General features: G+C 41.3%; 1 protein-coding gene across 3 annotated transcripts; it reads right to left on the bottom strand.

Moving 5' to 3' along the window:
• Positions 1–3,312: 3,312 nt before the first annotated feature.
• plcxd2 (phosphatidylinositol-specific phospholipase C, X domain containing 2) lies at positions 3,313–12,975 on the bottom strand. Of its 3 annotated transcripts, XM_012863912.3 has the most exons (9): positions 12,890–12,975; positions 10,658–10,879; positions 10,244–10,380; positions 10,022–10,141; positions 7,060–7,113; positions 6,831–6,986; positions 5,401–5,511; positions 4,576–4,706; positions 3,313–3,557 (listed from the first exon to the last, which is right to left on the bottom strand). In XM_012863912.3, exons 2-9 carry the CDS (start codon positions 10,758–10,760, stop codon positions 3,398–3,400), a joined length of 972 nt encoding a protein of 323 aa, XP_012719366.2. In that variant the 5' UTR covers positions 10,761–10,879; positions 12,890–12,975; the 3' UTR covers positions 3,313–3,397. The 3 variants fall into 3 exon arrangements, with proteins under 3 accessions (XP_012719366.2, XP_035990601.1, XP_012719369.2); XM_036134708.1 differs by lacking the exon at positions 12,890–12,975 and having other exon boundaries at positions 10,658–11,091; XM_012863915.3 differs by lacking the exon at positions 12,890–12,975 and having other exon boundaries at positions 3,477–3,557; positions 4,572–4,706; positions 10,658–11,092.
• Positions 12,976–12,992: the final 17 nt, after the last annotated feature.

Genomic DNA, 12,992 nt, shown 5'->3' with positions numbered 1-12,992 from the left:
TTCAGTCAACAGGCTTTTACAATATTACGTCAGAGTGAATAGTTTTGTAATACCAACTGACTGTATTTCACAGATAAACTAAGGTGAATTTTCTGAAATTTACAGCCTCTTCACTTGATATATTCGGCCCTAGTCTGTCTTTACTCACCCTTAATTCATTTAGAGGAAAGATAGTCATAAGATACACCCTCAGCTGTTTATACAGCTGTATAAATATCCCCGTTCACTATAGTCAGTCAGGGAATACGGACAATTTTGCGGGCAGCAGATGTTAGTGACCCGGTTAACTCCTGTAATTCACCTCACGTATCGGAAATAGCGGACGTTAAATGCATCGAAACCAAGTTTACTCATCTGTTTAGTGTTAAACCATTAGGCCCAACAGGGATTCGTGCTCACGGATGGCGCTCTTACCACACTTTTCCCTTTTTCTCAACAAGCGCAATCCCAGAAACCAACCGCGACAACAGTGCTGCCACTGTAATGCTAATAACAAAACGGCAACCATGTTTGGTCATGAAAACGTCTGCTGAGGATTTATGCTTGGCAAGAGGTTTGCACGGGGCCGCTTGGAAATGTGCTGCAGCGCTGGAGGGGAACAAAGTCCCGGGTTCATTGAGAGACATATGAGATATGGTTAGAAATAAAAGCCAGGCAAAGAAAAAATAAATGCAATGCTAGAACGTCTTTTGGAGAGCAACGCTGGTTGCACGTTGAAAAAACACACACAAAAAACCCCATAATTCAGACAAGTAAATAAGTTCACACACACACAAGAGCGATCTTATTATTTATTATGGACACAAAGATCTCGCCTTGGTTGTCGTTCTCTCCTTTGAAGCCCTGGAAGCCAGCGTGAAGTGGGACAGAGAGAGACGGAGTGAGGGGGGGGGGGGGACCAATCCAAACAAGAGAGGAATGCTTTCAGCTCAGTTTGCTGCTCTCTCCTCTCCCACTTGTCTGCCGTGGTATGTGTAATTACGGCACAATTAAAGTGCCTCTACTAGTGAGCGTGGACCTCGCGGCGCTCGGTGACCACGCTCAGCCGTGTCAACAGCGTGGCCTGCGCAGAAGCAGGCGGCTTCGCACAAGTGAGCTAGGGTGCGAAGAGAAGTAGGAACGGCAGATTATTTTCATTTTTATTCTTATTTTTTTCTCATTTTCGTTTTGATCCACTGTATATAGGAAGATACACTGTATATAACCGATGCACCCTTTCCTACTTTTGGCACCTTTTCCTGACTATTGAGCTGATGTGACAAGTGAATTTCTCCAATGTGAGATCAATTAAGACTAACTTAACTTAACTTAACTTAACTTAACTTAACTTAACTTAACTTAACTTATCATATCAGATACCAACACAGGAAAAAAAAGGTCCCAGTTCTCGTTCGGATCACGCCACCGCCGTTGAAGCTTTAGCTTTGTTCAAACTGAATACTTCCTTTTCTGTCACGCAGTCGTGTTATACATGCAAGATTTCTGCCAGATCCCAGATTCACTGTCGTCTTGCTCCCCTTTTATCCCTTTGTTTTCTGGCCCAAAAACAGTGCAGACCTTCAGAGCACTGCTGTCTATGGCATGCGTAGTAACCACTAAGCCTGCAAGGCACAAACACATACGCAAATAGGAACACATACTGATGCAGATACAAACACTAAAAAAAAAACAACCCACAGTTTCTACAGTTAGCATGCATACATCGACCTGTGTTTAATTTAACGATTTTTCCAGCCTTTCTCTGATTGGAGACCGTTTCTATTTTGGCATAAAACCCAACAAACTCTAACCATAAAAAAAAAACATGTGCCCGTTTATTTGCATGGGTGCATATGTTTTATGGGGATTGTGGCAAAAGTCCAACGCGTATTTTAGCCTTTCAGAATTTATGCCGTGAAGGTGCCACCTTCTGTAGCTCTGGTTAAATACCAGTCACGCTGAGACACAGCTGGCCCGGTGGCCTCTTTGCGCAAAATCCAGAAATAAAAGAAGTAAAGAAGGAAAACAGCGTACACATTACCCTCAACTTCAATTCATCACAGGGGGAAGGGCACTGGTAAATAAAACAAACAAGCTAGGCCAAAATTTTAAATGCTTTTCGTTTTTCATTAGCTTTTACTGCTACATAATGTCAACGTAAGCAGAAACAACACACCTTGTTAAATCGTAGGGGTTTAGGCGTCGGCAGCCCAAAAAATAATCCTCGGAAAAATGGCGAAAATCCAAAAGCTCCATGACAGTCTCTACAGGCCTTACCTAGCATGTTACATGTTGCTCATGAAAGTGGAATCAGTTAAAAAAATGACTGGCTTGTTTGGAAAACTTATCAGTCCAAAGCCTCCTTTCTCCAGAAAGAATGTAGCAGCAAGATTTGGATTCAGATCCAGAAGACGTATTATATTAACAACCCTTTGACAGCCATGGTCAGTAGAGGTGGTTGGCCATAAAGCTCAGTAGAATCTTTGGTGATAAACAAAAAATACAAATAAGACACCTTGCACCAGCTATCAAGCATAGTGGTGGTCTAGTGGTACTTCAGACTTCATTTGCAGACCTCAGGATCCGGCCACCTTTCTGTCACTGAGTTCATCTGAAACTCCTTTGCCAAAGTGTTAAGAGTCAAATGTGAGGATATCAGTCCACTACTGAGGATCGGTGTTGCATGTGAACAACAGAGTTGCCATTTTTCTCCACAATGATGTATAATTGATGAAGTCATCCAGTAAACTGCTACTTCTCATTACTGAATCATACGGTGTGCTTATTTTTTTTCTACACTCAGCTTTTACATTTTCGCTTTGCTTTTGTTCAATATAAACACTTGCTGGAGGCTGTTAGGTACTTTTCATGGACTCTGTAGGTTTCATTATGACTAGCAAAATCTAATCAATGGAATATTGCTGGGCTGTTTTAATCATCAGCTTGTAAACAGGAATGCTGTACCAATGCACCAGTTTTAAAGCATATATTCTGGTTACCATTTTGATAAATACCACATCCAGATGTAAAATGTCTGCATGTTTCTCTTCTAGGATCGTTAAAAGGCGGGTAGTTGTGAAATGGGTGATCTGTGTTGCTTTAACATTTCATGGCAGTGATACGTGGTGCGTCCTGTGTGAAATAAAAAACCCACACCGCTCTTCGCTTTCTCTAAGTTTCCCAAGCTCGTTTTGGCTGTAATTGAAATTTTTAGGCTGGGAGAATCGGTTTCGACGAAATCTGAAGAGTTCCTGGGACATTAAAAGGCTGAAAAAATGTCAGCGAACCCTGGCAGAGAAACTGCCATTGAACAATATGATAATCTTGCTTCAGTTCAGCTTCAATACAAGTTTATTCGAACAAGGTGGGGGGGGAAAAAAGCGCACCATCCGACCTCGGTTCAAAAACCTGACGTGTGTCATCTCGTTTTGCGTTCCGGGTCTGACAGCAGCAGGTTGTTGAGTTTAATCACAATGTTCGCAAAGTCGGTGAGCTCCACAAAGTCCGAAGTGATGATGTTGACTCCGTCCGCCCCTGGCCGTTGAGTCTGAACCCAAGACATTATGACGGGCAGGTTTCTAAGGTTGACAAAAGAAGGGGAACTTCATTAGAATACTTATTATTTCTGAGCCAAAGAAACTTCACTTTGCAAATCAGCCTTAACCTAAAAACACCAAACCTTTAACCACGCTCAGGTTTCTTTGTCTGTGCACAAATCACAGCGCTGTCTTGTCTAACTCCAGTCTGGTCAGCTGTTTGCACTGCCCTCCTAACTTTATCTAAAAAACGTTGACGGTGTACTGAAATATATCTTAATGTGGGAGAAAACCAGAGAGAAGAAAAAGCGAGAGGGAGTGTCTGCCTGTCAGTGAGCTCCAGCTCCAGCACTCTTGCCTTGGAGGGACTCCTCTGCATTCCTTCTTTTTTCATTCCTACCAGTCACACACTTTCAGAGACATTCCTGCTGTGGCCGTATCACTTGTGAACACCCAAATATGTTTCCCCGCGTGAGTCTGACAGAACAAAACCTGGAAGCTTATGTGTTTATCTGCCCGTGGTACACAATCCTATATCCTCAGAAGTGCAAAATTAGACCGGCTCCTGTCTCCATCCAGTCTATTTGGGACGTTATGCCTCAACATCATGTGCGGGAGCCCTTTCTTATCTGAAGCTACGGGGAGTGTTTTTTTTTTCCCCTCTCTCTCTCTCTTGGTCAGGAATTTAGCTGCAATGTCAGCTTGAAGCTTAAGGCTCGAGGACGTAGATCCCTGGAAAATGAATGTGAGCCATATAAGGTTTCCCGAGGAAAACTGAGATCCCTTATCAGACATCTCACATGTGCGAATGCTTAAACCTTGCGCTGTGATCGTAACTGATCCGTACAAATAGACCCACGATGTGACACAAGATAACAATCTGTGCAGGTAATATGTTACATGAGACCAAAAACCTCAGAAATTCTAGTTAATATAGTTTGATGATTTGGGCTTAGTTAATAGAGATAATGTCCCCATGAAACCCAACATAAATAAACAAAGCCCAGCCGAAATCTTCTACCAGGGTAATGGGTTAACGATCCCAAACCATGACACTTACTTTTCCACCAGGTAATCGCGCAGACCCCAGACCAGACCCTTGGCCACAGTGTTGACCGTAGGAGTGAGGATGGCCTGGGTGACATGGAAGGACCCCTGTTTGTTTCGCTCTTTTAGCGTAGTGTCCAGGAACTAAGAGAACGTGGAACGAAAGAGAAAACTCAGTTGAAAAGAGAACACGAGTATAAGAACTTTGTCAGCATGGCTACGCAAGGATGAGCAGCTAATGTTGGCAACAAAGACTTGTTTTTAAGTACGTAGAGCCAGAATCTTTTCGAGACGAGGAGAAGAAAACTGTGGTTGTGAAGACACGACGACAAAAAAAGACTAGAAAAGACAGAGTTACATGTTTTATGATTGTAGTTTAAGCTCAGAAATGAATAAATAACTTTTCTTAGATTGATTCTCCCTTTTTGAAACACAGCTAGAGAGCGGAAATTAGAAGTAGGTCTGAAAAAGCAAAATGAGACACTATAATCCCTTATTAACAAATTGGACCATCCAGTATTATCAGAACAACCTCTCGTTTCAGGTTTGTCAACAGCATCTCCTCGGATTGGGTCTGGACTTTGACTTCTCGTTATTAAACATAACCTTTACTCTCATTTAACCGTTCCCTGGTAGAATCGTCTGCGAGCCCAGAGTTCACACTGTTCTGTATGAGTCATTTTCCCCTTTTCCACTCACAGACTGATATCCCTATGTTTTTTTTTTTGTTTTTTTGTTCACACCAAGAATGTTCTTGCGGCTGCTGTGTACGTATGGTGATTTCATCCTGACGTGAGGGTAATAAAGCAAAGGAAGAGTTACTGTTGCTGCCCCTTACCTTTATAAGCTTGTTGGGCTCAGTGGTGTTTGCCCAAGGAGCGGGGATTTTATTGCCAGGCCACATTACAGGGATACCTTGTGCTGAAGGATGATGGTAGAACACAATGACCTGTGAAGAGGCAACAAATAAACATTTTTTTTTTTTTTAGATCGCATGGTAATGAATACAGAAAAAAGACTCAAGCAAATTAAATGAGAATCTATGAGAAATTTGCACTTTAATTAATATATTTAGCCTTTTCATGTAAGATGTGAAATCAGTCCCAGCTTTTCTTCATCTGTCCTAAAGCATGGTCCCTACACCTAATGTTAAGGCAGATATAACCATTCCTGCTCAATTGCACACTATTCTCTGATATAGGCAAACTGTAAATTTTTTTTAAACATTTCATTTGAAACGCTCATTCAGCCAGTCCGTTCATCTGTAGTAGTGGTGGCAATAAAAACACAATCCATGAGATGCAGAAGATTGAAAGCTCTCTAATTTAAAAAAAAAAACAAGAGAGATGCTGCCCCCTTCAGGTACTAAAGGCACAGCTCTACCTATACTCACTCTGTCCCTTTCCTGTCTCCTGTACACTCTCTGGTACCTTCGCCAAGTAAGTCAGTTTAGGATTAGGGTCATGGCACGGGAAGAGGAGTGATAGTAGGAAATTGTTACATAAGAGCCCTGAACGAGCTCAGTAGTGTCACTGCAGACATACAAATTTCAGGGTGTACAGAAATAGTTAATGTATATATTGTGTTGCTGGTGAAGATTCTCAGTCATCCAGGTCATGGTCATTCCAAAAAAAGTAAAAAACTAAACAACTGGACTTGTTTTCCTAAGTTTGAAGACGTTTCGCTTCCTATCCAGGGAGCTTTCTCAATTCAAAAAGTCTGGAGTAATGTGGAGCATCAAGCTTTATACTACTGCCCAACAAAGGGCTTGAAGCGAAACGTCTTCAAACTTCGGAAAACAAGTCCAGTTTTTTTTTTTACTTTTTTTTGAATTTATATTATGTCGTAAACCAAAAAAGTACAAATGAAGTCATTGCTTGTCTGAGAGGGTTAGGTGGGAGGACTGCTGATACATTAAGTAAATCTATGGTTAACTGGAAGCTTTGAGTCAAACAGGGATGAGTAAGCTTCAATGAACATTTGAAAAACAACAAAAAAAAGAGTGAAAGTCAGGTTGCATGTCGGAGCGAGTGTTAATGGGACGATACCTGCCACTAATTCCTTCTCAGGAGTATCAAAGCCGGTGGGGATTACCTAATGCTCATTGATCTTTCCAACGCACGAACACCAGCACGCCGGCTTTGTCTGACGTGCAGTGAAAGGCACTTGGCAACATCTTCCGTGTATATTTCAAATGGAATAGACCTGTTGAACACCAATTTTCCTGGGCGGCGGGGGGGTTGTTCCACCGCAGTGCTCTGATCTCACCTGGTATTTCTTCTCCCACAGGTAGTTGAGGGTGACGCTCTCCACTGCGCAGTCGCTGCACAGCTTACTGCCAAACACCTCCTGGAGCATTCGGATGAGGTACACGTGGTGCTCTGCATCCATCGCATAGTAGTGATTGAAGTCCAAAAACACGACCTTAATCCAGAGCGGAATCAGTCAGCCGCCTAAAAAGGTACCTGTGTTGGGAAAAAAAACGTCTGTTCCTTACCTCTTTCTTGTGTCTGCCTAAGAAGGAGCTGATTTCTAACAGGCCATCCCTCACCTATGCGGACACGTGGAAGACAAGGTGACAATTAGCTGATGCATGACACAGAAGGTCAGCTACTAATGCACAGGCGGAAAAAGATGACAAAACTTGACTGGCCACAGTTTTAAAACGTTTACAGCAAGGGCCAGAAGTGTCACAGTTCAGATAATTTTAAAAAAAAGGAATCGGTACATAAATGTTTAAACAAGATAATATTCAACCATAACATTTATAATAGTCATTTATAAGATCTAATTTATTATTATTATTAATAATAATAATAAAACAACTCACCTAACAATTCTGCAATAAATAAGTTTAGGTAATATTTTATTTGTTGGTATTTATTTGACATTTGGTTGGTTAACCTTCGCAGCAAGTCCGCTTGAGGTCGGTCATGTTGTCGTCTAAAGCGGTGTCAGCCGACCCCATTGTCTGCGGTGATTAGGGCTCACACATAATATACGTGCTCTGTCTGGCCACTTAATTAGACACACCGGTCTACCATCAAATTTGAACCCCAATTCGGCTTAATTAAAGATCCCAGAAAGTATCAGAAATGTTCCTCAGAGACTATGCTCCATATTCAGCACGATAGAATCAAGCAGTGGCTCCAGATTTGCTGACAAGACATCCATGATGTATCCACGATTTAAACAGCAGCCATTTGGTACTAAGGGGCCAGAATTTTACCAAGGAAATTTCCACCACCAGAAGCATCGTGAACTGTCGACACAAGCCAGGATGGGTCCATGGTTTTTACTCCTAATTCTGACCCAGCAGGATGTTGCAGTTGAAATCTAGACTCACACAGCCAGGCAGAGTTATTTTCCAGTCTTCTGCATGGTCTTCTGCCACGTTCTGTTTCAAGGTCCAGCGTGTTGTTCATTCAGAGGTGGTTTTCAGCATACCTTGGCTACTGTTGCCTGTCTGTCCATTCTCATATCACCTCTGAGATCAACAAGTTGTTTTTGTCCACTTTACTGCTGCTCATGATTATTAGGGAAAATCCCTGGAGATCGTCAGGTTGTGAAACACGCCGTGCAGCATTTCTGGCACCGATGACACCAACGCGGTCAAAGGCGTTTAAACCCCTTATCTTGAGTAAAACTACGGAAGCATATTGCTGTCACAAGAGAAAATGTTTTTTTTTTAAAACTATCATGTTATAACATGATAATTACGTTGTACAAACATGACAGTATATTGTATATATGTGAAATTTATAATGTATAAATGTGATAGCGTTATCCAGATAGTGGCAGAATGCTTTTCCCCTGCATGTCATCTACTCGGGAAGTGCAATGGCAAATTTACAGGAGTCGATCAAGTTTTACCTTATGTGAGGTCTAAGACACAGAGAGATATGGATTCACACTGAAAAGAATCCTCAAAAGCATGTGTCAAACTCAAGGCCCGCGAGCCAAATCCGGCCCGTCAAGGCAATGTATCCGGCCCTCAAGAGCCAAAATGGGCATATCATGTCATACAGTAGAGGCATTTATCCTTTTAAAGTGTACAAAGTGGCTGAAACTGTGTATTAACCACATCCTACCACTAGATGTAAATGTTTCCACAACACATTAAAACAACCCAGAAATGTTGTGATGCAGAGTGGTGAGTTTAAAGTTTAAATTTAATGAGTTCATGATACCAAAGTGGCCCAATATAGAAATGAGTTTGACACCCCTGCTCAAAACAATGGGACTCTACAGAAGGAAAAACCAATCAGATCCTCTAGATGTGGCGGCCTTCCTCATTGACCACCTGGGGAGTTATGGGACCCTGAATGGATATAAGTTTCACCACCTTAAATGTGCTCAACATGAATATGTTGTGACTCAGAGTACAGTGAGACATTTGTTAAAATTTCTGGACCCCAGGGGTGTAGAACGAAGGCGGAGGAGGAGGCTGATGCTACGCGTGTATATTAATCCCAGACCTAATTTCATGTGGCATGTTGACTCCTATGACAAACTGAAGCCGTTTGGTTGGAGCAATGGGCTGTTCATCTTTTTAGCCATCCTCTCCATTTGAATCAAAAATTTACCTGGAACGTCAACTTCTCCTTATTCTTATCAAATGAGTCTTGTGGTCAATACAGACTAAAAGCATACTACCATCTAGATAAAGTTATCACATTTGTACAATATAATTATCATATTTATACAATATAATTATGTTCATACAACACAAGTACGGGATTTATACAATATATATATTTTCTCTCATAACAGCAATACGCTTCCGTAGATTCCAATGAGGCTCATTTGTCAGATTAAAAGCACCTTTTGAAAATAACATTTAAGAAAGTATTAAACATAATTTTCATTAAGCCCTCATTTCTGTATTAAAATGTTATTTCTTATTGGTTTGCTGTAATATTGTAATCCTAAATGTTGTGTTTTCATTATATTTAAGCAAATAAATCCCCATAATTAACAGAAATAAGAGCTATAAAACATCAGCCTGTGAGTAATGAATCTATATAATGTGTTTACCTGTGTTAATTGGGTTACTGAAACTAACTGATGTCTTGATAATATTGAATTTATTGAATATGACTGCAGATGTTATAAATTACAGGTTTGGGTAGCAGAAGAGATGGAATGACCCATTTTCAGAAAATGGATGTTTGCAGCTAAGCTCGCCCTTCGATCCCTGCTCTGGGTCATCTCTGCTGCTCTACATGCAAGAACACAATGGTGGAAGAAAACAACTACTGTTGCACTGAGGAAAGAACAAAGAAAAAAAAATTACAATAGACTGAAAAATGACGCAGCATTGAAGCTACAACATTTCAGGACCGTACACTTGAATATATTTAAAAAATATATATTTCAAAATAAAATGTATTTCAAAAGTATTTTGAGCAAGGAGACAAGAATAATAACAATAAATACAGTTTTTTTTCTTTACTCACCTTGTGTCCAAAGAGGCCATGGATGAAATAGATCTCATTTCCAGGTTCGCCGGGTTTAGCAGACACCCTGAGATCAAAGTAACGGATCCCTGCATCTAATTGCTCCCTAAACGTCAGGTTCTGGGAATGTGGATCACAGAATAGGTCACAAGTGGCTGCAAATCCACAAGTCCCTCAAATTGTGACTTGCGTGCTGACTATTATTTGAGAGTAGCAGCCTACCTGTGTCATTGACCACTTCACCATGACTTTCTTGGCTAGCACGCTGAACACTGTGGCCAGATACTTTACGTAAGCCTTCTGATCAGGGCCCACGGGAGCATGCACGTCCACCCAGAAGGTGAAGGAGTCGTGAGAACCTGGAACAAAGCGGGAGGCTTGTGGGTGCTGATGAAACCATCCCACATGAAGAGCGGAAGCTTACACTTTTACGGAAACGGGGGAGCCGAAGGAGGCGCGTAAAGCAAGATGAAATCAATGAATATGTGAACCAGTGCGTGCCTTGAAGGTTTTGGGTAATTCTGGAAAAGTGGGCCGTCATTGCCAAGTCTGAGAGGACCAACAGCTTGACTCTTCTCATCATTCGCCCCAGATACACATACACATGACATTTTCTCCCTAAATCCCTCTGCTCACCTGGTACGGCGAGGTACTTGAGAGGCATGGCACTGAGTTTGGAGGGAAGGGAACCCATCCAGTCGGCATTGACATCGCCAATCCCAGCGGGTCTTGTCCTCATGTCCCTCAGCAGGCTGCCGGTGCCAACGTCCCGGTCAGGAAACCGCTCTCTGGTGCAGAGGCTCGCCCGGGAATGGACCACCGCGCTCTCCTGACAGGTGACAACCCCGACAGCTCATCCTGGAACGTTTATCTCATTTTAGGAGCTAAAGCAACTCATCAGGACAGCCATTGATTTGCTTGTGACTCGATTCCGGCCGGCATTGCCGGGCATCCTCGAGAAGACCGGCAGGGAACTAACGAGCGCAATAATCCTCTTAAGTGAATTTCCACTTGTTACACCCTCTTCCCCCGCCCCTCTAGGAACTTCTGAGCTTAACCTGTTCAAGTGTGTCTGTGTGCCAGGATCAACCACGAGAAGCACAGGCACAGAAAAAAAAAGCCTGGAGGAGATGAGGAAATTTTCTCATTTTCATATTGTCTGGAGTCAGCAGATGCTGATGTGTGGATCTGTTAGATGACTGCGCATAAAGCACTAATCTGATCATATGGATCAGATTAGTGCGGCCGCAGAGCTGATGTAGAATGACACCACTAACCCTACTCCCTCATCAAATCTTAAAACTACGTGCTGGACTTTTCTACTAAATCCAGTAAACTCACTATTGAGTTCACTTCCACAATACTTTGTCGAAGTGAATTTGCATCTGGACTTTGACTTAACGTGAGGAAGATCCGTTAACCTAAACCAGTGGTGTCCAGACATGAATTGCCAAGTGGGCAAAATCATAATGTCAAAGAACTTGCTGGCCACGATGATGAAAAAAAAAATCGCTCAGCAATTGCTCAACAAACTGTAAATACACTATTTTAAAGAAATGCATTACTCTCGTTTTTGTAAAATAAATAAATAAAGAACATAAAAAATAGAGGATCATTGCAATTTATTTCAAGGTAAAAAAATATAGAACATAGATTTTATTAATATATATATATATATATATATATATATATATATATATATATATATATATATATATATATATATATATATATATATATATATACTTGTGTGCATGTTTTAAGTCAAATTCCTTTTGAGACCAAAAAATAAGCAAACAAACAGAAACACGTGGCCTGGTTGATACGTTCCATGAAGATGGAACTGCTACTTCTGCCCAATCCTACCAGTAAGCCACTGTGGTGTTCTGTACCATCACCATCATTCCAGTCAACGGCAGAAAAAATCTCATTGGCAGTCAGAAAGAAGAAAATGTGTTCAGGTAAACTGAGGTAGTGTGGGTTCAGACTGCATGCAGTGCTGAAGTACTGCCAGTGGCACTGATTAGGCCAAGTTTAATATTGTGATAAATCTAAAATACACTTTGTGGGCTGTTCTGTTTTGCTAAGAACTTAAGAAAAAATAAAACTATCATAACTCAGAATAATAAAAAAAGTAATCTTAGTCTAAATAACGCATATAAAATCAAATTATTTGAAGGGTCCAAACTTTCTGCAAGCATTTATTTTAAAAAGTAGTTTTTAGACATGACTGTAGGCCTACGATTTATTATTTAAACATTTAGGGTGCTAATTCTTATACAATCATACATGTTACCAGAAATCTTAGGGACATGTATTTTGTGGCTCTAAGATTAACATATTTTTGCAGTAAAAACTTCTAACAAATTGTTAGAAGCCTACATCAGCCCGACGGTGAGTGAAATCATAAAGCCATAAAAGGCTAGGCCCAGAAAGTACGACACTAAGGAGGCTGGACTCTGGACGGTATAACATTTATTTAAAATGAATAAATAATAAAATTAGTTCCCCTCCTCTTCGCTGTGGCGTTGTTTCACCGTTAAACCCTAAAACAATCTGGAAGCGCCATCTACTGGCACATAATGTGTACTGCTGCTGAGTTTAGACAGGTGAGGTAGCTGTGCTGTGGCCACTTTTTCCCCGGATCTAAAACATTTTTTGGTCCACCGGGAAACCAGCAGAAGGATTATCTGAGCTCTCCCCTGCTGGTTGAATGCAACTGCTTTTGACAAAAAGAAAATGTATCAAATGGAACAAAAAAGAAAATAATTAAAGCTTTAACTTTCTACATGTTGGCTGAATCTTCGTCAGATATATATGAACAATACATACATTAGATACCACCATGAAGTCTAATTACACATTTACCAAACGATGAGCTCCACCGTCCTCCCTAAAAGGACAACGTCTCCCACAAAGCAATGCGGCCGCCTGCGTCTCGCGTCACCGGCTAGCCGAACAAAGAGGTCGC

Source organism: Fundulus heteroclitus, unplaced genomic scaffold (genome assembly GCF_011125445.2).
Source record: "Fundulus heteroclitus isolate FHET01 unplaced genomic scaffold, MU-UCD_Fhet_4.1 scaffold_9.2, whole genome shotgun sequence".
Lineage (NCBI taxonomy): Eukaryota > Metazoa > Chordata > Actinopteri > Cyprinodontiformes > Fundulidae > Fundulus > Fundulus heteroclitus.
This window is presented reverse-complemented; position numbering and strand designations above follow the sequence as displayed.